We start from the raw sequence: 25,400 nt of genomic DNA, 5'->3' as shown, positions 1-25,400 counted from the left end.
CCCCCCCAGCCACTCCTCCCCAGTATGACTTATAGACATATGTGACTTAGAGTCATATTTACCAACTACAAATGTTAGTTTCTTCTAAATTTGGCTTTAGTCAGACATTGACCACACTGTAGTTAGGTGGGCACATTGCTCAGATTAGCCTCGGGCTATTGTGTTGTTATCTGTCTCCCCTAAATACACACCACCAGTTGCATCCATTACAACCACCGCTGGTGGTGATCACCAGTGGGGTTATAGGAAGTACAGGTCAGGTCGCAGAGGTGGGTAGAAGGGAGCACACTGGGACAATATGCCTAAGGAGAAAGAGCTGCATCTGGCAGCCTTGGTCTCCGGAGCAAGGGAGAGGGCAGAGCTGCTGATTTGCTTGTTGACCAAGCCTAGAGGCAGCATGAATGGGAAGAGTCAAGGTCAGGGACAAAGCCCTGCAGCACCCTGTGTCATGGTTGCGACTAAGCCCTTAACCCAGCTTTCTGCAGAACAACTGCAGATTGCTCCAAGCTATTTTCAGTGAACATGCCTTGTAAGGACTAATTCTTGTAAATCTCTGCATTATTTCTCAGTAAATGCTGAGGTGGGTTGGTCATGTACTGTGACACAGCCAGCTGTGACAGCTCCACTGTTATCCTCAGTGCTTCTTTCTTCTCATGATGCCACTTTGCCACTGGGGTACTGAGACTATTTTCAGCCTTTCCATTGTCCGTCTGTCTCTTTTGCAGGAACTCATCACTGCTTGGTACATTGGGTTCCTGACACTCATCCTATCCTCGTTTCTTGTTTATCTGGTTGAAAAAGATGTTCCTGAAAAGGATGCTAACGGGGTGGAGATGAAGGAAGAATTTGAAACCTATGCAGATGCTCTGTGGTGGGGCTTGGTAAGCGACTCCAAAAATACCTTGTTCCTTTTTAAAAAATTTTGTATCCAAGAAGAGATAAAGTATTGATGTTAAGGATTACAGTATAAGCGCTGCTAAATTTGGTGAGGAGCATGTTACAGGTATAACATTACCAAAGTAGGGATGCCCCTACAACAAATTAATGGAACTTACATGCCTTACATGCTTAAACCCCTTTCAGAAATCAGTTTGTGCTCTTGGGTTCCACGAAATCACTCTTTTAGAGGAGTGTCTCTGAGTATAACTGCACTGGCAGACTTGAGCTTATGTCTATGGGAGACCTAGCAGTATCCTGACTGTGAGAGCTACATCCTTCAGAAAATGGCAAACCAGAGGTGGCCAAAATGGGAGATGCTGGTGACTCTCTTGAGGGATAAGAGGCTTTTCAGAGGATCCTAGGTAGACTGGAGCATTGGGCTGTACGTGAGCAGCCATAGAACTAAGTGAGTTTTGCAGGTTTCATGGTGATGTTTAAAGATGAGCTTTTGGCTTTGTTTGTCTTATGGGAAGTCCTGGTTGTTCTGCCCAACAGATCACCCTTGCTACGATTGGGTATGGTGACAAGACCCCCAAAACATGGGAGGGACGGCTGATTGCAGCTACGTTCTCTCTCATTGGAGTGTCTTTCTTTGCTCTTCCTGCAGTAAGTACCTTCCCCCTCCCCTGTTAGCCACAGCCCATCTCTCTGCACTTGCAAAAAGGAGGTAAAGTGATCAAAACTGCCAGTGGAACCAAAATCCCCTTTTAAGAAGTGATTCAGACACTTCAGCGGGTCTATATGAGTAAATCAAACTGCTTTCTTCCCAACTTTGCATAGAGCCTATTGGGGATAACATGTCACCCCACTACTCCTCGAACCATGTCTGGGGATTGTCTGAGACAGGAATAGTTGGCACAGGACAAAATTAATCCAATAAGTGAATGGTCTGGGACATCACAGAGCAGTTCATGAGCCTGTAGTCTGGCCTGGTTAGTTTACTAGTATTGACATAGCCACACAAGGCATTTTTTTAAGGATTTGGGACCTGTTGTTTTAACAATAGGGGTTGGGCCCATCTTACCCAGCTCAAAACACTTGCAAGCTGAAGATCTACATCTGAGTGACTGTCACAAACCAGTAGTCATTCTTTATAACCAGTGCAGCTCTGAAGAACATTTAATCTCACCTGTTTCCTTTCCTTCCTAGAGGAGACCTCTGACACCATCACAGAAGTGTTATTTCTACCCACTGAGATAAAAGGGAATTTAGGTAGCTGGTGCAGTACAGGTATTTTAGATCTAACCAAGTGAATCTTCCTCTGGATACTTAAGAAATGATCTCTGAATTCCCTTTGAAAGTATATTTGTTCTCTTGTGTTACATGGGCCAAGGAGTTGTCTTGTCTGCAATGTCCAGAGGTAAGAACGAGACAAGATCTGGCTGAAATGGGCCAAATAGCAACAGAAACCTTCCCTAGTCCAGATTTTATGATATTTTTCTCTAGGGTTGAGACTTGGAAAGAATTTCACAGCCGATGGCAAGCCCCATACACCCAAATCTAGGATAGAGTTAGCATAGCTCTTTTATCACACAAGCACCGTTTCATTCTACTCTAAGTGGACAGTAATACACCACCTGGACACTTCCAGCTTGAAAACACAGCAGACATTCAAGAAGCCTATAGAGGACTTTAAAATGATTTGGTGTGGCCTGTGGCCTCGTGTCTCATGAGTGGAGCAGTGAGAAAGGCATGCTGTACTGCACAGAGGTTCCATGTAGCCATCTCCATGCCGTCTCCTCTCATCATAAATCCATTTTTGGGGGGCAAGAAATGTCTAAAATCCTGTACCACTCTGTGCTTTCAGGGGATTTTGGGCTCAGGCCTGGCACTGAAGGTCCAGGAGCAACATCGTCAAAAACATTTTGAGAAAAGAAGAAAGCCAGCAGCTGAACTTATTCAGGTTTGCATGCACTTATCCTCTTCCTTGAATTGTATTTGAGGACTACTGCATCATGACTGCAAGGGTCACTCCTTCCCCCTGCCCAAATTCTCATTTCCCGTTGCAGGAGGTGAGAAGCCGTGTTTGTAAAAGAGTCAGTTCCCTCCCAGATCATAATCCTGTGTCAATAGTTTTCCTATATAGTGACACTCATTTGGTATGGCTGATTAGTAATTAATTTCCAGAGAGGCACTCAGGTGCATCATTATGTTCTTTAAAACAATCTGGCTGCTGTCAGCCTGGGGAATGGGTTTAGCTAGCACTAATTATTTCCTCTCCCTTGTAATTCAGGCTGCCTGGAGATACTATGCTACTAACCCCAACAGGATTGATCTAGTTGCTACCTGGAGGTTTTATGAATCAATTGTATCATTTCCATTTTTCAGGTAAGTGCATTGTCCACTTCTCCATCATTGTTTTCTGTGAAATCAGGACAGGAAGCATAGGCTTTAGATATGTATCAGTGAGGCTTTTTTAGGTAAGAGATAGTTGCTAGTTAACTTCCCAGCAGAAAATGGAAAACATGCTTTTGGCCTCTGAATCCATTTCTTCTCCTTTCCCCTGGTGAGATGTATCAGCGATGCATGGATAAGCCGATCAGTGGCTCTTGTGTTGGCATTAAACAAAGAAGAAGTCTGCCTCACCATCAGCTTCCCTTTGTAAGACTCTGGGTTTTATTGCCCTGGAAATCTCAATTTCTTCCTCTGTAATTTGGATACTGAGAAAGATTTAGCCCTGGATTTCAGAGGCAGCTGTACTTCTCACAACCTCTATGAAATGGTTGTGTATTTTAAGATATGGGCTGTGCTGAGAGTTCTTACTTTTTCTTCTTTAACTTAACTGGCCTGAGAATTGTGTTGTTCACAGGGGTGGGCATGTCATGTGAACATAATTAATGCTTGTGAAATGTTTATCTTTGGATAATACCAATAGCTTAAGGGGAAAATTCAGTGGAGGACAGCCAAAGCAGATTTAAAACTGTCTCCTACTGAAACTATTAACTGAAGGTTCACAAGGAAACTTTTCTGAGGAGCTGGGGTCATGATTTTCTTTTAATCACCATTTATGAGTTCAGTGGAAAGCATTCTGTACATAAAGACATTCAGACTTAATGGATGCTCATATGTTTATGAATATGAGTCTGTCTGATCCTCACTTTTCTTGCCTTCCTCACCTTGAGGTCTTAACATTTTAAAATGTTGGCCCTATGAAAACCAAGACTGTTGGCTGTAGACTGTCTGCTGCTAATAACGGTCATTACTTATCCAGTGTTATGCTTTAAGCTTTCATTTTGAACTTGCTGTTATGCCTCATTTTGAAAAAAGTGCCCTTAAACTACCGCTCAGCTCACATAGAGGTCTCCGTGTGTAGGTTGGGCTCACTGTGCTAACACTCCAGCTGCAGCTGCTTCTCCAAACTGACTCAAAGAAACATTTTAAGCAAAGGCAAATTACAAATACTAACCCCTTCTTCTTTTTTATTCACAATATGTTCCTTTAGGATTGATTTCACATACATTAAAAATGAAGCTTCTTCAGAAAGAACACCACAAGCATTTAATTAAGGCTCAATACATTTCTTTCATTTCCTTCATTCATTCTCACACTCTAATATGCATTACAGAGTCATTTCTAGTGAGTTTCTTGACCTCAGGTTTTGTTCAGAGAATAATTCTCAGGCTTGCCTGCAGTCTAGACTCATTACTGAGACTTCAAGCTTGTTCGCTGTATGTAGGTTCCTCTGTGATTCAGATGTGACCTGAAATTTAATAGGTGTTTTCCAGATAAGGTCCTGGGAGAGAGAGGGAGGAAGTTCACTTCTCACCAAAGACTCAATTGCCAGTCTAAGCAGCAGAGATTGGTTTCAGGAACCTACATCTCTTTCTTTGCTTTATGGCTTGTTGAAAATGTAGGTTTTATTCTGCTGTCAGTTATGGTCACAGAATAAAAGATATATAAACTGTTAGCAATAGATTAGCAATTTATGTTTAAAAAATCTGCTGAATTTATGATGTAATTCTTCTCTCCTTGCTTTCTTGTAATGCTTTATCTCTTCTATAAAAGGAAAGAGCAACTGGATGGTACTGCCAGGTATGTTGCTGCCATTATTATAACCTTGTTTTAAGACAGTTATTGGAGGGTGTAGGTTAAATGGTTCTTTGTGGATTCATGAGCTCTTAACCAAAACATGCTACTAACACCACGGGTAGTCATTAAAAATGATTAACCAATCCATTTCCTAATTGCTTGCTTTTTTTCCCAGTTTAACAACACAGCTAAAACATTGATTGTACAAATGCAGTGTTGCTTGCTGATTGTCTGTAAACAGCTTTATTGTTCGTTGTGACTAACCATGGTCTAGATTTTTCCTGATCCATGACACAGAGCCAGAGTGTAGCATCCAGGTAGTTCTGGGGTGAATTAAAAGTTCTGTTTCATGTTATTGCTCAACAGTCCTGCACAGAGCAATGCTGTGGTGTAAGGGATCAAAGATTTCTTGGTGATAAATACTAAGATGGATGGCTAAAATGAATCAGCAGGACAGTCAATCTCTCTGGCAGCACTAGAAAAAAGCTACAGTAAGTCTGAGGCCTTGGTCCCACCCCTGGGGGATGGTCACTTGGGGATTTTACAAGCAAAGAGAATGAAGAAACCATTGATCAATATGCTGATCAATCCCTGAACATGACAGCAGAGAAGTCACTATCAGTCAACCTGCAAGGCCTCAGATGGAAACTATCTATTTATAACCTCCTCCATCGAAGTTGCAGATTAAAAAGCACGGAAATAATTCAACCTCTTAGGTCGAGAAAGTTAAATACTTAATGCTAAACTGCTAACAATGTATCACCCACAGTGAAAGTCAATAGCAATTAGAGAATAAATAGTTCCACAGACCTGTGCTGAAACAATTTTCATTTGCACCTCCATTTACAACATAGAGAAAAAGATTAAGAATTGTAGCAAAATTTGAAGACTGTTAGAAGTCAGCTCTGGGTTCTAGTCCCTGCTCTAATGAAAAGTTATCTTTGTTTTTTAAACATTTCATGCAACATATGGCAGCTTCAATAAAGGGAGCTGAAAAAACACAGATTCACGCTTGCTGTTCTCCTATGAATTTGAGGGGTTCAAGCCTCCTGTAACAGATAAGAAAAAGCATATCCCAAGTTTTCTTACAATACAGGCAAGTGCTTTAGTGTCAAATTACTGTGAAAAGATTGCTTCTCCCTCCTGGCACCACCACCATGTGCTATGCACTAACCTGCTCCTCTTCAAAGACTGCCTGTGTGGGAGTTAGTTTGTGAACCCTCATGACCCTTAAATACTGCTCATCCATGGCACTTTCCAGGCTAAGCAGTCATGAGCAAGCTCAGTTGCATTAATGTAGATGTCCAGAGATTTTTGCAATCTCCACTGTTGGCAGCAGCTGAATTTTGGCCTTTGATATGTAGGAGAGAGCTTAGGAGCTGAAATCCTTTGGAGTACGTAACTCTGTCCCTTAAGCCAAAATGTGTTCTGACTCAAATGCAGCAGCAGGTCACAGAATCACTGAGGCTGGAAAAGACCTCTAAGATCATTGAGTTCAGCCTATGTCCCAAGTCCCTAATTAAAATTAGGAAAGTGAGTGACTGCTGCAGTTTGCTGTTGGTCACAGCCCTCCTCTAGAGAAGCTCCTACACCTGCAGTGACAGAACCGTTCATGAAGTAGCTTCTGGGTTGATCTAACTTTCAGGCCAGTAGAAGTCACTTTATGTTGAAGCAGTGGATTAAAAATTGAAAAGTATGTCTCACAGCTCAAAATCTTTAAAACTGTAATCCCAAGGCCCTTCATTCTAGCTGGATATAACTTGTTTTTATATTGTTACATACATAATAACCTTCAACAGAATCATCAGTAAACCTGCATTAGATCCTTTCTTTTAACAGGAATGTATTTATGGAAATAAGCATTTAATAACAGACATTTGAAACCCTCCATGTGAGCAGAAGAATGATGGTACTTGTGGGAGCATCCACTGATTTCAACAGACATGGAACTGAGCCATAAAATCTAGTTGTTTTGACAGTCCCACCTCCTATCTCTCATAAAACCCTTATTTACAGACTAGATAATTAAAAAAAAAAACCCTCTTCCTCCTGCAGTGATTTAGTATAGAAAGTATTACTCTTACTCCACTGCAGTTTGCATTTAAGGCTGTGTTGAAATAAATGAGCAATAAGGGGGTGCGGTCCTACAGGAGAGAGCAGCCTATAAGTGCATTCAGTCTCCAGGTTCTTGCGTCAGCTGATGGGAAAGCTGTGGTAATAAACTGCACTACCTGAACAGTTGACAAAGGAGAGAGAAGAATTGGTGCCCAGCTTTCCCAGAAGAGTTGGAAAATGTGACTAGTTAATAAACTAAACCTGAGACCTGACTGCGTGAAAATCTGAGGATGTGTGGCACTTTGGATGTCAAGGTTCCTATTCCATGGTGTGAAAGCTCTTTAGAAACTCCAGAGTAGTAGAGCTAAACTCTACAACAGATCCTTCTAGGATTTCTCCTTGGAAGCGGGAGCTGGCATCATGACAAAGTCGCAGCTGGGTGCAGCTCCTTGTTCTTAGGCCGTTTGTGAAAAACACAAGGGAGACAACAGAGTGGAAGAGTCTGTTTCAGAAGCTGCATCCCAAAGCAAGGCTGCAGGGAAGGACTTGTGATAGTAGAAACCTGATGAAAGTCTAGCAGCAGTCCAAGGCTTTATTGAAACTCCTTTTAAACTAAAACTGTGAAGATGCGAGATATGATGAAGAGCATATTGGGCTACACTTGAGCGAGACAGTAGGCTGAGCCCTGTAACCAGTGAAGTGATACATATGATGCTACTCTGTTAAGAGAAGCATTTTCCATACATGCCCTGCATTTCCCTACATGCCCTGCATAGTTCCCCAAACCAGGAGGAACTAGGGCTGTGCTGTTCATTGCTCATGGGTGGGAAGTTTACTGACTAGGTGCCACTAGCTTTTTCTTCCTTAATGAATACCTAAACCTACTGGCCCGTGAAATCTCAGGCAGCAGTTGCTTTTCTGCATGTGTCACAATGCCTGTTCATTGGTTCAGCTCTTAAGAAGCAGATTTATTAGGAAGCAACATTAACTCATTTCTGCCAGAGTGCAGCAAATAATTCGGCAAACATTTGGGTGCCTGGTGTACATTTAAGATGGGCCTTTGCTTGATGGATGTATTGTTTATTTTGAACCAACTTTTTATGTCTGAGGAATGAATTTTGGCCCTGATTTTTTAGTGTCATTGTTGTTAGCAGCTCTTCCACTGATTTTGAGTAGTGTCAAAAACTTCAACACTTGTGTGTACAGGCACTTTAGCAAAGGAGTTTGAACTTTCTCCTAGGATCTTGACTCTAATCAGCATTGTCCAACTGTAGAACTAGACATCAGGAAAGCATGTTCATTCCTAAACCTATTATTATGCAGTTGCTGAAGACTAATTTATCCTTGTTTCCTTATCTCTGCAAGATAGATAATATTTCTCTGCCTTTGGATAGTTGGTTTGACTTTTTAAAGTGGCAGAATCAGTACTAGTCCTTCCTATTATGTGAGTATGAAGGAATACATACAAAGTGGTACATTTCTGTATTGCCATTAGTAACAACATAATGAAAATAAAATCATAGTTTGCAAAGTGGAAAAATTCACTGCCTGGATTTATTCTTAATATATCTGCCCAAAACAGGAAGGAGAAGAAAGCCACTCTGTCTGCACACTACATTAACAACAAATGAAAAGCTGTTTCCATTCTTTTTCATAGAGCTTTTCATGGGTAATCATTAACGTCTCATCTTAATAACTTTTCTTCACTTTACAGTAATGTCATGTTTAGTAGGGAGTCATTCTTTGGATCAAGCCTCACAAGAAAACTTAGGTATATACATTCAAATAACAATTGAGCATTACTTTTTTCATATTTCTTGCATGCCATTCTCTGCCTGCACTTTCTGTTTTTACTACAGTACTTCATCTAATAACCATGAAAAGTAAGGGGCCGTAAGGCTGGAAAGTTAAGCATAAAAAGAAAGTTGCATGGTCTTGCAGATAGTTGGTTGTTCTGCTGTTCAGAAAACATAGGATCTAATCCTGGCTCTGCCAGCAATTTGCGTAAAAACAGGTGCTTTTCTCTGTTTACATAGAATGGTAATGATACTAACCTACTCTGCAAATCATTTAGAAATTTGCTGTAAGAAGAATACATTGTAAGAGCTAAATACCATTACTTATGCAGTCCCAACCCTGCCTACAGAAATTCATGAAAGTTACTTTGCATTTGAGTTCAGTGGAACAACATGTCCGCATGTGTATTTGCAGGTTCTGGTTCAGCAAGTGGAAAACAAGTGGATGCTTTGATCATCTGAATAAAGTTAGTGACGTGCTTAAATATCTTGCTGAACTGTGACCTAAGATATGGGGCAAGAATTTTATCTTCCTGCAAAGAGACGGGGAGATAATTTGTGGCATTTTGGGAATCTGGAAGACACATAATTAAAAATACTAATATTTTGACTAAATTGTCAAGCGTTTTATTCTACCCCATGCAAACATCTTGCTATCATCCAACTTTATGTCATTGTTCTCATTCCCACATCATTCCACAAATATGGAATCATCAACACACAACTCGGCTTTTCTAGCCTAAGCTCTTCAACTTTTGGAGAGCTGCTAGTAAAGCATTCTCATAATTTTCATTGGATGGTTGGCCCATGCAAAATAGTTAAGACACATTGATTTTGCAGTTTGGTTTGCTTTCTGGTGGTAGATACATAGAGATGCGGTCACTGAAAAGTAAAGTTTGGGTCAACATCCATATGGTTTCTACCTACGTTTCTGGCTGCATCCATTGGTGAAAAATACCCATCCTGTTTTCACAAAAAAAAATTGATCTTGGATTATTCTCCTCTTGGGTTTGTGTGATATTGTTTATTTTTACCCATTTCCAGTCACTTTAGAAAGTGTGGTTTGAGAACAGGGGCTAAGCAAAGGTCCTTAGTGTGCGTAAGGACTCTTTCTGAAGGGCGTCAAAGTTGAGCCCAAGTTTAAGACTTGTGTTCATGTTTATGGGCAAATGATTTGGATGATAGGTGAGTTTGGATTTAGAGTCACACTTAAATTTAAATACCGATGAGGACATACACCACCAAAGAATGTGGAAGTTTGTTGACTAAAAAGAGATGTTTCCTCCTCATACATTAGAAACTTACAAAATTTAGACTTCAAGATCCAGGGTGAAAAGTGGCTTTTAAAATAAGATGTTAGTTGTCAAAAAGTTGCAGTCAATTATTTTGAGATTGAACTTTTTTTTGAGGTCCGCTCTACAGAATAGAACGTTACTTGAGAAAAGGGAAAGCTGATTGGCTAAAATTCAGAAATACCTTGCAAGTGCAAAATGCTTTTTGGTTTAGATTTTAAAAAGTTATGGACTCCCTGAGATCAGTTGAACGTGTTCACTGCAGGATTCATGGCTGTCCTCCTAACATTAATTTTGCACTAATTTCTACTGACAATAGCTGAAAGCAGAATACTTTTGGAAGTCTTATTCAGAATGTTTGATTTTCCAAAGCTAGGTTCACCCCTCTAAGTATAGCTCATAATGTACTATAACATTAGAGTAAACATTTTGTTTCCCGTTATGTGAGACCAACTAAATCTAGTGATCAGCTAAACTGCAAAAAAAAAAAAAGGAAGGAAAAATTTCGATTGTTATTAGTCTTTGTTGGGTGAAAGTGGTAAATATATGGAAGAGGGCTGTGTTTTCACTGTTAACATAATTCATTGTTTTTCTTCTCATACATGTACCATGTGTTTATAAAGCTCCAATACTAGACAAAGCATAGAGAGGAGAGTATCTGGCTTGCATGATGGGGTGTAACTGCATTATTTCCTTGCATGACTGTTTCTGGAAAAGTATTTCTAGTTCAGTGGTTCCCACTCTTTATTCTGAGCAAGGTAAAACATCTGCTGCAGAAGCCAGTCATCTCTTGTATCCAGCCACCAAATTCATCTCACAGATGGTCTAAAATAATTCCCATTGCTCTTGGGGAGGAAGAATCTGAGAGCTGAATTTTTCTTTAGGGGGGAAGCTTTCAAGCCAAACTGCCTGCAATGCTTCTGCCTTCCTCCCTTTATGATGGTCTATATCTACAACAGAATTAAGGAGTTCTCGTCTTGGGACTCCACTTCCAAGACACAAGTTTGGGGAAAATTTTTATTCCGCCACAAGGGAGAGGATGCAATAACCTGCAAGACAAGTAATGGCAATGTATCCAAGGAAGTCAGAGAAACTACTCTGTATTTTTATCAGCATGTTTAGGATACATTTGAATCTCCCCAGCTTCTGGAGCTGTGCTGGAAGTCAGGAATCATATTTTATTGATGTAAGGAAGCCAAATGAAGTGGGACCGCTATCCCAAGGTGAGGAAGAGTAGCTAATATCAATAGGAAGAGTCTGAAAGAGAAAGCAGCAGTACATGAATCTATGGGTGGGAACCACTGTCCTAGCCACTCTCATGAAGGATGATGTGATCTGCGCATGCTTAACACTCTGAGACTGAGCCATGCGCATGCTGTTTTAATGAAGGAGATTGTGTCATGAGAACAAATGTTTCCTAAGTCTTTCTAAAAAGCACAATGAAAACAAAAACCCCAGGGGACCCGTATTTCATCCTGTGGAAATGAGAATAAAGTCCTTTTATTTTTCTTATGACAGCAGGTCATTATCTGGAAAGAAGCGTGGGTTTTGTTTCGGGGTTTTTTGGTGTACGGTTGTATTATTTTTTTGTATACTGTTGTATTTTTCCATGTGAAGTTGATGAATTGTTTGCCAATGATTCTACTGCTCTGGCTGCCTGGAGATGAACACAATTGTCTATATTTATTGCATAAACATACTATTATGAATCTGAATGTTACTTCTTTAAGGGTTAATCATCAGGATTCAGTTGATGAGGAAGGCTTCAGCTCAGGTTTCTTTAACTTAGACTAGAAACATGCTTTTTAAATTAATTTTCATCTAGATCTTTTGGTAGTCAATAGCAAGAGACAAATTCCCCTGGCTGTAAAGTCATCCCAAAGTGAAATGGAGCTGAATTGCACTCTGTGGGTTGACAACTTCCTACTGATTATAGCAATTGGTATAAAGATCAGTCTTAAAAAGTTAAATATCCTGTGTTAAAACAGCTTAGTACAGATGAGTTTGAGCTCCTAAACCTAAGATTCTCAAAGAACAGTCTTGGGACAACAGTTTGTTCCTAAACTGACACTTATCAATGGGGAAAGTTGAAAAACCCTAGAGAAACAGTTTGGGAATGCTTTTAGTTCATATTATCTAACTTAAACCCCATCCTGCAAAGGAAAAAAAAAACAGAAACAAAAAAAAAACCCCAACACAACAAAACCAAACAAGTCAGTGTGGCTGTATATGCAGTGGTAAATATCACTGCAAATAAGTAGCTTTTTTTGCTGAATACAGAGGAATATTTTCAACTGTTTTACTCTATTATGTCAAATCTTGTTCACTCCTATTTTTGTACAGCTTCATGGCAGAGATTTGGGCATGTATTGCCTACATTTCTATTCTATATGGGGAAAAAAAGATAACCTGCAAGGTTAACGTTTTGAATAGTTTGCATCATCCACTGACACTTCTGCCTGTCTGTTCCCTTGCAGTGCACTTTATGCCTCCTTGTCTTGTGTAAGGAAGGCAATTATTACAGAAGTTTTAAGGGGCAAACTTTAAGCAATCTGGATATGTATTTTGAAGGACTAAGCAAGTTTCTGGAGAGAGAGTCAGAGGCCATATGAAATGTCATCTATATTCTTCTGATACAGTATTAAATTGGTTTTTATAAACAATTGTCCTCTCTCACACCTGTTTTTCTGCTTCTTCATCTCTCAGGTTCTCTCTTCTCTTGAGAACTTCTCTGTAATTTTAGGAAACCAAATCTTGTGACATTTAATACATTGGTCAAGGACAATGTGTAGTATGTGACCACTTCCTGCCTTTGAGGAAATCACCTTGTCATCTGAAATCATGTGTTTCGCTGCTAGATTTCATCCTAGGAGCTTCATACCCAAAACTTTATATTGCCTGGATGACTCCTTGTTATCACTCAGCTAGATTTCTGGTCCCTTTCTTTGTATTAAAATCTTTTTCAGTGATGTGACATGGTTCCAAACTCTTCTTGGCCATCCTTCTTGAAATTATTTTTTTTAGTAAATTCTTAAGAGTGAACATGAGACTGCCCTGCACAATCAGCGGTGACTTATTTGCCACAAATGTCAACAAGTAACTTCTCTATTTTTATGCAAAGAAGAAAGGAATCGCTGATTTTTGCTCCATACATTTGTCTGCACTTTGTGTATCTTCCCCCCATGCCATGAATTCCTCTGGAAATGACATTAGGGTGAAGTCTGAGTAATACCAATACCATTCACTTAAACTGTTCGGATTCTTTACTCAAATCCATGCTTCTGTCTTCTCACATCATTGGCTTCAGTCCTGGAAATGCTGATTTATAGGGCTAGTTCTGTGTCTCCATACTCACACAAGTCCTTCTTAGTAGCCCCCTCCATACTTGCACACACATAAACACTTCACATGTGCAGGGACAAGGCAAGCATCTGAATCTATTAGAATGCAGAAATTGCATTCACAACTATTGTCATGTTGTTAACAAGAAAATTCAGAAGGCCTGAGAAGACATTCTACACAAAGGTTTAGTGCTTCCATCTTTAGTGACAGGGAAACCATAATTCATTACCTCCTGGGTCAAAGATGTACAGATGAAGGCCCCAGTTATTCATACTAAAAACCCCCCACAAAATACAAAAAGCCACAAGAGCTGGGATGTTCAATGCTCAGATGAGTTATGAATTTTGTATGCTGTTACCTGTAGTATTCCTACTAGAGTCAGCACACTTATGAAAGCTGCAACATCATCGTATATGTCTTTAAATCTTGCTTTTATCACTTTAAGGCAAATGTCCTAGGAACTTTCATTGTGGCGGGATACTGCAACAGGCAGAGTTCTGAGATAGAAATAGATCCTCCTTTCAAAGAGATGCACCAATGACACCAGAGATAATAGAACATTAAAATAAGCCATCTGAAAAAGACAACTCATTAAACAGAGGACAAGTAGTCCTGTCAGTGAGACCCTTGACTTGCAAGGTGTGCACACGAAGTTTCCATCTTTGTCCACTGTGTCCTTGCATGGTGGACACTCCCCATGTTTGCCTTTCCTGCCAGCAACCTTAGTGGCTTCAGCTGAGCACACCACACAGATACCTCTCTGCATACCTATGCAACCTCTTTCTTATGGTCACCACTGCCATTCATCCTTCAGCTCTGGTCTCAGCCGTGGCTCTCAGAAACCTCCCAGCTGTGGCGGTTTCTTTCCTCCCTCCAATCAACCTGCCTGACACGGGGTCCCGCATGGAAGTGCCTCTTGCCCATTCACCTGTCCCCAGAGCTGACCCGCACTGCAGCATCCAGCAACAGGTTAAAAGACAGGCTTTCTTCCCATGGCTTGACCCCACGTTTTTTTTAACAGCAGATGTGCAATTAATAAATATTTAAGCAGCAAAGTGAACAAGCAAATCAGATCTTTATACCACCTATCACCTACAAAGTGTTCAGAGCATAAATAAGCTGATATACTCACTAGAAAATTCCTTTTGTGTTGCTCTTTTCAGTGCTAGTAATAATTGCCTTTAAGACTGTTACTGTCATCAGGTTCTCAGAAGTGTTACCAATGCTGATAAGATGGCAGGTAGTTGCAATTCTAGCTACATGTTGTCACTGGAGGACAAACATCCTCAGTCGGTAAACCTCTAAGAGGACAGTGCACAGAGGATCACTTTATTACAATTCATATAGGTTATCTCAGTTTCCACCATAGTGAGGGATGACTGTGAATGGTGGAAAGAACCAGGTAGTCTGCCCTACCTACCATGTTCCTAATAGTTGCTTGGCAATGCCTTCCCAGTGTTTTGATAATTCTTTGGTTTACAGCTCATCTAACTTTATTTTACTCCTGGCTGTGCACAACTCCCCTGTGAGGACAGGCTGAGAGATTTGAGGTTGTTCACCCTGGAGAAGAGAAGACTCCAGGGACACCTTATAGCAGCCTTCCAGTACTTATATTAGATATTAGGAGGAAGTTCCTCACTGTGAGGGTGGTGAGGCACTGGAACAGGTTACCCAGAGAAGTTGTGGAAGCCCCATCCCTGAAAGTATTCAAAGCCAGGCTGGATGGGGCTCTGAGTGACCTGATCAGGTAGGAGGTGTCCCTGCCATGGCAGGGGATTTGGAACTAGATGCTCTTTAAGGTCTTTTCCAACCCAAACCATTCTATAATTCTATGAGTTATTCATTTAATAGCTTGCCATAGACCCAGTATTTAAAGAAAGCACTGAGCAGGAAAGACCAAACATCCTTATGATTAGGCAACATAACTGCCTAGGTGATTGTGTTTATGTTAAAATAAATCCAATGCTTCAGACAAGCTATGGGAGCTGAAGCATTGTGATACATGACATGTAGAAGATATTAAGACCCTCTGGTATCATTTTAAACTGATAGAAAAAAATGCTCATAAAAAGTAACTAATTATCTGTAGAGCTTAACTGTTACTTACAAAGACATTGACGTATTATGGTAGCCCCAGCAGTGTCCTTGTGTACAAAACATTTACTTAACCCATTATATTCTTAAAGCATCATGAAAACAAGATAAAAGTGTACAAAGGAGGAAAATGATTACTTTTGCTTATTTTGTAGCCAAAAGCTGGGTCTCTTGGATCGGGTTCGTGGTACCAATACTAAAGGAAAGCTATTTACTCCTCTGAATGTAGATGCCATTGAAGAAAGTCCTTCAAAAGAGCCTAAGAATGTTGTCTTGAATAATAAGGAGCGTTTTCGCACTGCATTCCGAATGAAAGCATACGCTTTTTGGCAAAGCTCAGAAGGTAGCCCATCTGTGTTGATTTTTTTCTATCCATCCCCTATTCTCCCCATTTTACTTTGTTCCTTTGCATCTTCTGCTGAAGGTTTGTGGCCTTCTGGACCAAGCATGGCTCATCCTTGGTTTTACATGACAGGTTTGGGGAAGCCCCAGGAAATGAATGCTGGAGTCCAAGCAACAGAGCACTTGAAATAAGACAATGGCCCTCCGTAAAAACCACTGGGATAAAGGCAGTGGTAGAATCAACTTAATTTGACAAGGAAAAAGGGGGCACACTGGGCAGTAAATCTGTATCCCCAAAAAGCACCTGCCATCATGGCTCAGTTTATCAGGAAGGATGCTATGCTAACCTAGCTCCCTCCTGCATCCAGCCCCACCCTAGCCTGTGTCCAAGAATGTCACATATCTCCTCTTTGCACTTTGTTAAAACCTTGTTTTATAGAGTCAATATCTGATTCTTGCCCAATATCCCTAAGACTGATGCTGCCCCTCAGCAGATTTCTTTTGGGTGTCCATGAAACATTATTTTTCCTCTCAGCTTCCCTGAACACGTTTTCCTCCTCTGGCCTATAGCATCTAAATGGTCTCTAAATAACAGTTTTGTGCCAGCTGGCATCGGTGTATGCTGGGCATGCTACCATGGATGTGGTCTGGGTGTCCACACCAGGAACTTGGTCAGTCTTTCACGAGGGTACGTAAGCTACAAGCAATGCAAGTGGAATTTGGCCTGTAGCTTTTATACTGTTTTTGACTTACATAAAATAATTTTGGCAAAGATTTTTCATTGTAAAGGTTCATATAAGTGGAAACTTCTAAATCCATTGGAAAGAAAGAGAAGTTCCCAGTATTTCAGAAATGCTGGAATCTGAGAGATCTCTCAAATACTGTCTTACAGCTGTCCCAGCAGAGTTATGAAATCCTTTTCAAGAGCTGATCAGAGAAGGACGAACCTGCAAGAGATACTCCCTTACTAAATTACTCAATGTAGTGCTTTAGTCAGCCAGACCTCCCTGTAAATATCGTGTGGTCTGATGTTCACACATGGCTGGTTTTTTTCACCTGCTTTGCAGATGCAGGAACAGGGGAACCCATGGCAGAGGAGAGAGGCGACAGTAGCGACTTCCTTATGGAAGACATGATCCCCACATTTAAAACAGCCATCCGAGCTGTCAGGTAAATGTATCGATGTTCCTCAATGCTTTTCTTTGACTTTGAAGGCTTATGCTTCAGGAAATCACATTACCATGTTGCTACTTGTTGATTCATTATTGCTGCTACTACTTTTTTAAATTGCAGTAGATTAGATAATCCTAGATACATTGAAATGCACAAGACAGACCCTATTCAAAGTCCTCTGTGAAAATACGCAGAAAGGAAAATGTCTTTTGGTAACATGCTGTTTTTGCAGGATACTCCATAAATGTATTTATTATAAAAGAATTTTACATACAGCTACTCATTAAAATGTTTTATAAATATAGACTCTTGCTCAATTTAGTGACTGTCGTTTTTATGTAAAACTGGAAATTTCTCTTAATAATAAACTCTGAGCTGACTCTATTTACAATTGTATGGGTGTGCAACATGCTTTAGAGCTCTTTCTTTAGTAGATGCTGTGGACTCCATTTCAGCAGTCTTCAGCTTGTGACATGTGTCATCTCTATTTTCATATCACAAGAGATATTCCCAAGGGTTAAAAAACTCCTAGTAAGGCTCAATAATGTGTTTAGCACATCAGGTACATAGAATTCATTCACTGATGCTCTGTTACTCCTCCACACGGTTTTTTTACTCTCTTCCGTTGAAAAATGCCCCCACAGGAAAACACCCTGGTTTCATTGCAATTACTTTTTAATCTAGAAGTTGTTAAATTCTGGGACAGGCAGTTACTTCCTTCCAGGTAAAATACTGCATGTCCCAAAATTATCTTCTTAGAAAAGCTTCAAGGAAGATGGTTATAAGTGTATAACTGTATACTTACATTCACATGATCATAGTAGATATTTTCCTGATTCTTTTCCGGTTGGGTGCAGGAGAACCAGTCATTCCAAATTTTCTCAAGCCTGCTGAAAGCCGTGTCCCACAGGCTTTGGTTGTGTTACCCATGACTGCTTCCCTCCTGCTGGAAGTTCCTTCATCCCTACTTCCTCCATAGCTTTCTCTTTCTTTCCCTGATACATGCTTTCAAACACAGACTACACATCTCTCCTGTTTTCCAGCCCCATCTCTGTGAGATCCCCTTTATCACTTTTGCAAAACTTTCTTTCTCATATCCTGTCCAAATCTAATTGATTAGTGCAATTTCCCTTTAAACTTAATCAAGAGCCAAGCTTGTTTGTTTCTTGTATAGTTTACCCAGGCCCTGAATGCTAATAGGAAGCAATCCTTTCAGACAAAACCACTTAATGGGGTTTCAGAGTCATGAACAAGGAGGTTTAAATTGAAATGGCTAACAATGTGATTCCTATTTTTCATTTTGCAGTTATCATGTATAGTTTGACAGATTTTGGTATAATTCTGAAGTCTTGAAAGAACTATAAGTAACAGAGTTAAAGAGCTAAAACCCTTTAAAATTTCATGATAGAATTATCTTTGCTAAATTAAAGTTTATACAGATTTTAGAAAGATTTTAAAAAACCACCAACCTTGAATGAAAAACACGTCAGAATCTTAACAGTTGTCAGCAATTCTTGAATTCAAACCAATAAGAACATAGAGATTCTGCTGAGAAAACAAACCCTTTGATCCCAAGGCCAAAATATTAGAATTAAAACACTTTTCATTCTTTACATATGTTTCTTGTCTGTTTGTTTAATCTACCAAGGTATAACTGCATAAACTGATGTATAAACAGAAACGAATGAAAAAAGGAATACCAGTTTTCAAGTGCTTTGGCCAGCACTGGTCCTTCTTATAAGAATTCTGTTATTATTTCCTAGGACATTTTATAATAATAGCAACAATTACATAAATATATTCTATTCTATTATATTTATTCTATTTATTATATTATAGCATACTGTATTTATAATATTATTATTATTATAAAAACAATCGTTATATTCTCATTTTTTGAAGGACACATCAAGCAGTTCTAATGCTTTTTTCTTTTCTCCACAAGTTGAACTGCTGCTGACTTCTTAACTTTCACATTACTATCTAATTAATATTTCCTATCTAAAACTTTCCCAGGTGCAAAATGAAAATCAAGCTGAAGATGATTCATGGTTACATATACTATAGATGAGCTTTGTAATAGTCTGGCGCATAAGAAAAGCAGCTTCTGCTTCACAGCTTCAAAATCTCCTGTGACTTGTGTTGTTCAAAATCAAATTCCATGTATGATTTTGTAGCTTTGAACCATTTATAATTATTGTGATAGTGCTTGAAGAAACATTTTTGCATATAATTGATTTTAGCCTATTAATCACGAAAAGCCAACTATTAAATATTTACAAATATGGTAAGATATTAAAGATTCTCTGCTTAGGTTTTATTGTATTGTTTTGAAATAACATGCTCAATTTATAAACAACCAGAGTATTTATCAGTTACTTGATAAAACTGCAAACATTATGTAATTTATGTAAGTTGATAATTTTTTTTTTATTGTGCAGAATACTACAATTTCGTCTCTATAAAAAAAAATTCAAGGAGACTTTGAGGCCTTATGATGTAAAGGATGTGATAGAGCAATACTCAGCAGGGCATCTTGATATGCTTTCCAGGATAAAATATCTTCAGGCAAGGTAAGAATCCTCTGGAGGAGGAATATATAGCTGCACTGGTAAAATAAAAGCATATTCAGCGTGTTTGCATACAAGGCCACCTAAAGCTGTCTTGGCATGGCATAGCTGGTCAATAAGAAGGCCTTCTTCCCAAAGAGTAAATGCCAGTGAGCAGCTAGCAGGGGTAACTGCAGCAGAAGAGACCACTGATTCATATTTAGAACACGGAAATTGAGTTAAAAATCTTGTGCATTTTCTTGACCACTGCCTTATTTGATGATAAATAAAAGAGCTCTACATGAGCTTTTCTTTGGGCTAGATTCTCTTATGGTGTATCATCTCATACAGCTGCAAAAGTACATCAACGCAGAGTGTTTTACATCCCCTTCACTCATGTATAAATTGACGTATATAAAAAAAAAATTGGAATTCAGGCCTTGGTGACTGTTCAAGTGCAATCTGTGCGCACAGGTGTTTCCTCACAGAAGTGGTTCATCACAATGTGCTTTTGAGGCACATTTACAAAAATGTGTGCTGCTTGCATCCAGAGCCATAGGTGCAGGTCAGAGCTTGAGCTAGTTTGAGTTTGGGTTCAGGTGCACGTGTGTGTATATGGATGTGGCTGTATTAGTTCAGTCTCAGCACAGCCCTCTCCATATTCTCTGAGCACCTCCACTCACTCTGAACAGCAAAATGCCATGCTGACACACCCTTGATTTCTCTCAAGCTGAGCGAGTGCACGCTGATACTCTTGCTGAGCATTTGGACCTTATCTAGACTTACCTTGGCTTTGTAGGGATGCTCTCTGGTCTTCTGCTGAACTTCATAATTTCTTATTTCAAAGTGCTTTTCGATGTACTGATGTCAAGGTTTAGGGCTGGGCTGGCCGCTCATTTCGAAGTATGTAATATATCTCATTCCTACCTTGCTATTATTGCTCCAGAAAATCTGCTCTCTCTGATTATGTACCACAAAACACCATTGGTACTCTATAAAATAAGCTGTGCATCACATGAACTGAGATTTCAATGCAGTAATATCTTTTTTTCAACTCAGGAGGTTGAGGAGGGCTCAAGAAGTTAGAAATCTGCACCTAGCTATAGTGGGGCTACGCATCTTATACTGGAGATCTTTCCTTTATCTCCAGCTGAGGTGTTGTGTGATTTTGGACAGCAAAGCACCTCTTGGATACTCACTTGAGTCCTAGGAGTGGTAAAGGTGCCTGCCATGATTAGGCCCATCTCATGTGGTGGATATGTCAGAGCTTTGGGGGATGCAGACGCATCCCAGGTGAGTCGGGGCACAACTCACAGCACAGCCTCAGCCCTGCTACGTTCCGCTCAGCAATGCCATGTCCCAGTATAAAAAAAATTACCAGTAGCAGAACAATCACAAAATTTCAACAGGCAATTTGTATGTCTACAGGGAAGACGATTTAAATGTCTTCAAAGAAAAAGCATAATTCTAACAAGCCGTGTGAGACTCCTCTTACAATTAACAGAGAGCTAATTGACATAATTAATGGCTTTCATGGCACAATTAATCCCTGCTCAAACCGGGCACCTTCATTTGATCAATTGCATCTCCCTTACTCTCCCCCAAATTTTCTGCTCTGTGTTGACTAGATCTCCACTGATTGCAGTTTGACAAAACCAAGGAGATGAGAGGGGAGGAGACAAATATTGAGTCTATGAACAATGCGATGCCATAGGAGTTTGCTGAGGCATGGTCTGATGGCTCAGCAATGCTTGGGTACTTAGCAAGTATCTAGCTAGCCTTGTGAGCTTTGCCTAGAGTTTTTTTAAGTTGAATGGGACACCATGAAGCCGTGCAATGCACCTGCATGTCTGATAATACAGATAACTGGTCTGTGGGCTAGTGCTTCCTGATGTCTGGACAGTTTGGTGTGTAGGATGAATGAACAGTGAGGCTTCCTTGCACCTGAGCCATTGGATATGCCAAGTGAAAGAATATGTTGATATAGTAAAAGAGTGTAGTTAAATGTGCTGGAGCCTCCCAAAGAATCCTCTTGTTTTTGTTCCAAATAAAAAGTCAGGTAAAATTCCTTGTGAAACTTCATTTATAGTTATGTTCTTAAAACCAAAGGAATATTTACTGAAGACAAAAAAAAAAAAAAGACTGATAATTAAGTACAATAACTGCTAGAAAGTCACTGGTTTATTAAGACTATCAGAAATTGCCACCTGTAACCAAATTCTGATTTTCACTATCCCTCACAAAGCCTTATGTGTGTCTCCTGACATTTTTAGAAGCAATGGTTATTGGAAGTATTTTGACAATAGTGCTATTTATTTCCTTTGAAGGAAATGAGATTGTGTGTTTCAAAAGTCAAAGTTTGGAAACAGTGAGCTAGATAATTACTTAATTACCCTGAAATTACCAGGTAATCACAGTTCAGTGTATTGATTTTCAACCCAGACCAGAACAAACATGTCATGATCCTCAATATATTAGCAAATCAAAACATGCTTCCTTTTTAAATCTTTGCTACTCTTTGCTGCAGAGGTGCATAGCATTTTCTGTCCTGTGTTTACATTTTGAGATGGATCTTTTGAGGTCCCTTCCAACTCCTATCATTCTATGATTCTATGACTTATGCAGTTGCACTTTTCTTTTTTTCAGAGTAGATATGATTTTTACACCTGGACCTCCATCTACTCCCAAGCATAAGAAATCCCAAAAAGGAGGAGCTTTTTCTTACCCTTCACAACAGTCTCCCAGGTGAATTTTTTATGACTAGTATTTTGTACAGACCAAAACAGAAATAAAAAGTTCATTCATACTAAGGCAGTACACCGGTACAGTGATGGTACTGAGACAATACGTTATACAAGATATATATGTGTAAATGTTGAGCTGGAAAGATGCTAGCTACCCTAAGAAAAATGTATGATGGAAATCTAAACTTAATGCCATCTTAATTTTCTAGTTCTACTTCTGCGTGGTTGTGATTTTATATGAAATACATATATTTAATTGCAGATGTGCTGTATTTGTAATGTTCAACTAGTAAACCCACTTAAAAACTCAATGAAAATCACCAATAATTTGCCAGTAAACCAGTTATCTTCCCGAAGTGAAAAAAGTTTTGTTATCTCCCCCACCAAATGGCAAGAACCAATGACTGGTGAGAATCACTCAAAATAAATTGTGTGAAAGTTACAGCATGTTATTGCATTGCTGCGTTCTTGGTAGCAAGACTTAAATAATATATTACATTTCTTCTGTTATTTATGACTATCAACCTGTCAATAAATACTCATGAAGAACCACACAAGACTATCAACAATCTGTCCCCAAAGCTGTTACGGTTGCTCAGAACAAAAGTAATCTGACAGAAAATAAATTACCTTGGCTCTATCTGGTGAAAAATTTAAAAACATGTAGATGTGAAAAGAGAGACCTACATATACGGAAGAGGCAACAATCATTTGGGAAACAAAGCAGCTTCCAAAATTTGAATGAGCCTGTATCATCAGTAACCCAATGTGCAGAATCTGACATGTTTTAGTTATACTTTCTGCTTTAGTATGATATATTCATTGCTATATTTTGAATTTTGTCAGAAAGAGAGGAACTGGACCTGTTAAAAGTTTTAGGGTATATTTGTTCTAAGTCATGTTAAAGAACAAGTGCTTAGAATTTGTTTTTCTTGACTTTGACATAGGTTTTGCAAAGACGTAGATTTCTTTGAGGTTGTTTTAGAAACCTTTTGATAAAGATTTAACTTGATAATAACCATTTTAGTTTTCATGAAGTTATATATCAAAGTTCTTTAGTTAAGCAGAGATCATCTTCTTAACTCCTGAATGTAGTCCACCTGATGGATGAGCAGTAGAAAATTACATAGAAGAAAATTTATTCTGGGATCTACTCTAAATGTCCAGGCTAGACTGTCTCTTTTCAACATCTGCAGTCTCTGCCACTTACTGTTTGGTTTGATGAAATTGAAAAGAAAAATCCACTCAGCCTCGAAACTCAGATTCAGTCTTAAAAGACAGCAATTATAAAGAATTAGATTTTAAAACACATGGCCATCTGTAGACTCACTATCTAGACTATCTCAACGATTTTCACAGACCTGGAATTATTCCACTATGTCTGAGATTATTTTCATTTTTACATTGAACTTTCTGATTTTGTTTTTTCTTAATGTTTATCTTAATTTTGAACCAAATAATTTTAATTAAAAACCAGGAAAACATTTTTTAGAAATGCATTGGAATCATGTGGAATAGACTTTTACTCCTGTTTGTGTGATAAATAAATAAATTCAGTCTTTTCTTAAATATGGCTCCAAGGAGCTGTATGAATAAATCACCAGCATGGTAATTCTGTTTTCTGATATAAATTACATACTGCGATGCAAAGAAAAATTGAACACTAATAGTCTTATTTATTCTTTATAGAAATGATCCATATGTAGCCAAAGCATCTACAGCAGATACTGAAGACCAAAGTATGATGGGCAAATTTGTTAAAGTTGAACGACAGGTATGTAACTCCATTACAGTGATGGAGGCTGATATTTTGTCCTGATATTTAACCCTGATGTTATGGGACTATTAAGAATTAAAGAATAGGTCTGTGTGCAAAGATAATTCCATCTGTTGTATTATGGTTATAGTTATTTTCCGTATGGTATCAAGACTTTGGTCATGATGTTGTAGACTGCTGTTGGGTGCCAGACTGCCAAATATCCAGCAGCACTGAAGTTGTTTTGGCACAGTTCATAAGCAGGGACAGGTCTTCTTGATCTAAGGCAGTTATAGGATAAGCTGGCATCCACTGTGGTCCAGCTTCCAAGGAAAAGTCATGATTATCTTGTTATTACCTTCACGATCAGTAGAGATTGCAGCACACCATTGCTGGAGGCAGTGAAGGTGTGGAAGCATTGACTCTTTTGTTGACTTGATACAATATCATAACGTTGGTATTTTTCAGGTTAATGACATGGGGAAGAAACTGGATTTTCTTGTTGATATGCATATGCACCATATGGAACAGTTGCAAATACAAGTCGCTGAGATAAGTCCATTGAAGGAAACTGCTTCTCCTGCAAAGGAGAAGAGAGAAGAAAACAAATACTCTGAATTAAAAACAATAATATATAAATACACTGAGCAGTGCGCTCATGAAACTCCTTACAACTTCCAGCAGGTTCCAGTCAACAAAGTCAGTCCTTATGGTTTCTCAACACATGGTCGTACGACTCATTCGCAACCTTTATCAATAGGTGGGCAAAACTCTGGCAAGCTGCAAGCCACACCTTCCTCAACTTCGTATGCAGAAAGGCCAACAGTTTTGCCTATATTTACGTTAATGGACTCCCAGGTTAGCTACCACTCTCAAGGAGACCTACAAAGCCCTTACTCCGATAAGATGTCTCCAAGGCAGAGAAGGAGCTTAACAAGAGACAGTGACACTCCCTTGTCCCTTCTCTCAGTCAACCATGAGGAACTTGAGCGCTCCCCAAGTGGCTTCAGCATCTCCCAAGAGAGAGATGACTTCCCGTTTGGCCCCAATGGGGGGTCAGCGTGGATGAGAGAGAAGCGCTACCTAGCAGAGGGGGAAACGGACACAGATACTGACCCTTTCACACCAAGTGGCTCCATGCCTTTGTCTTCTACAGGAGATGGGATTTCGGATTCAATATGGACCCCTTCAAATAAGCCGGTTTAAAAGTGCGTGTGAGGGCAGTCACTGGTTGACTTCTCCATGTAATGTAAGCATACTTTGTATATCTCACTTACTCTACACCCAAA

The 25,400-nt window shown here is 39.4% G+C and overlaps 1 protein-coding gene across 1 annotated transcript; it reads left to right on the top strand.

Annotated features, from left to right (window-relative positions):
- Window positions 1-725: 725 nt before the first annotated feature.
- KCNQ3 (potassium voltage-gated channel, KQT-like subfamily, member 3) lies at window positions 726-25,400 on the top strand (the record flags this gene model as incomplete). The annotated part of the gene is made up of 11 exons (XM_009869086.1): window positions 726-881; window positions 1,435-1,545; window positions 2,747-2,842; window positions 3,173-3,267; window positions 4,945-4,971; window positions 15,703-15,890; window positions 16,957-17,059; window positions 19,504-19,635; window positions 22,258-22,356; window positions 24,045-24,129; window positions 24,580-25,400. Coding segments are annotated over 11 exons (1,830 nt in total), but the record flags the coding sequence as incomplete, so codon positions are not given.

Source organism: Apaloderma vittatum, unplaced genomic scaffold, assembly GCF_000703405.1.
Source record: "Apaloderma vittatum isolate BGI_N311 unplaced genomic scaffold, ASM70340v1 scaffold4960, whole genome shotgun sequence".
NCBI classification, from domain to species: Eukaryota; Metazoa; Chordata; class Aves; order Trogoniformes; family Trogonidae; genus Apaloderma; species Apaloderma vittatum.
This window is presented reverse-complemented; position numbering and strand designations above follow the sequence as displayed.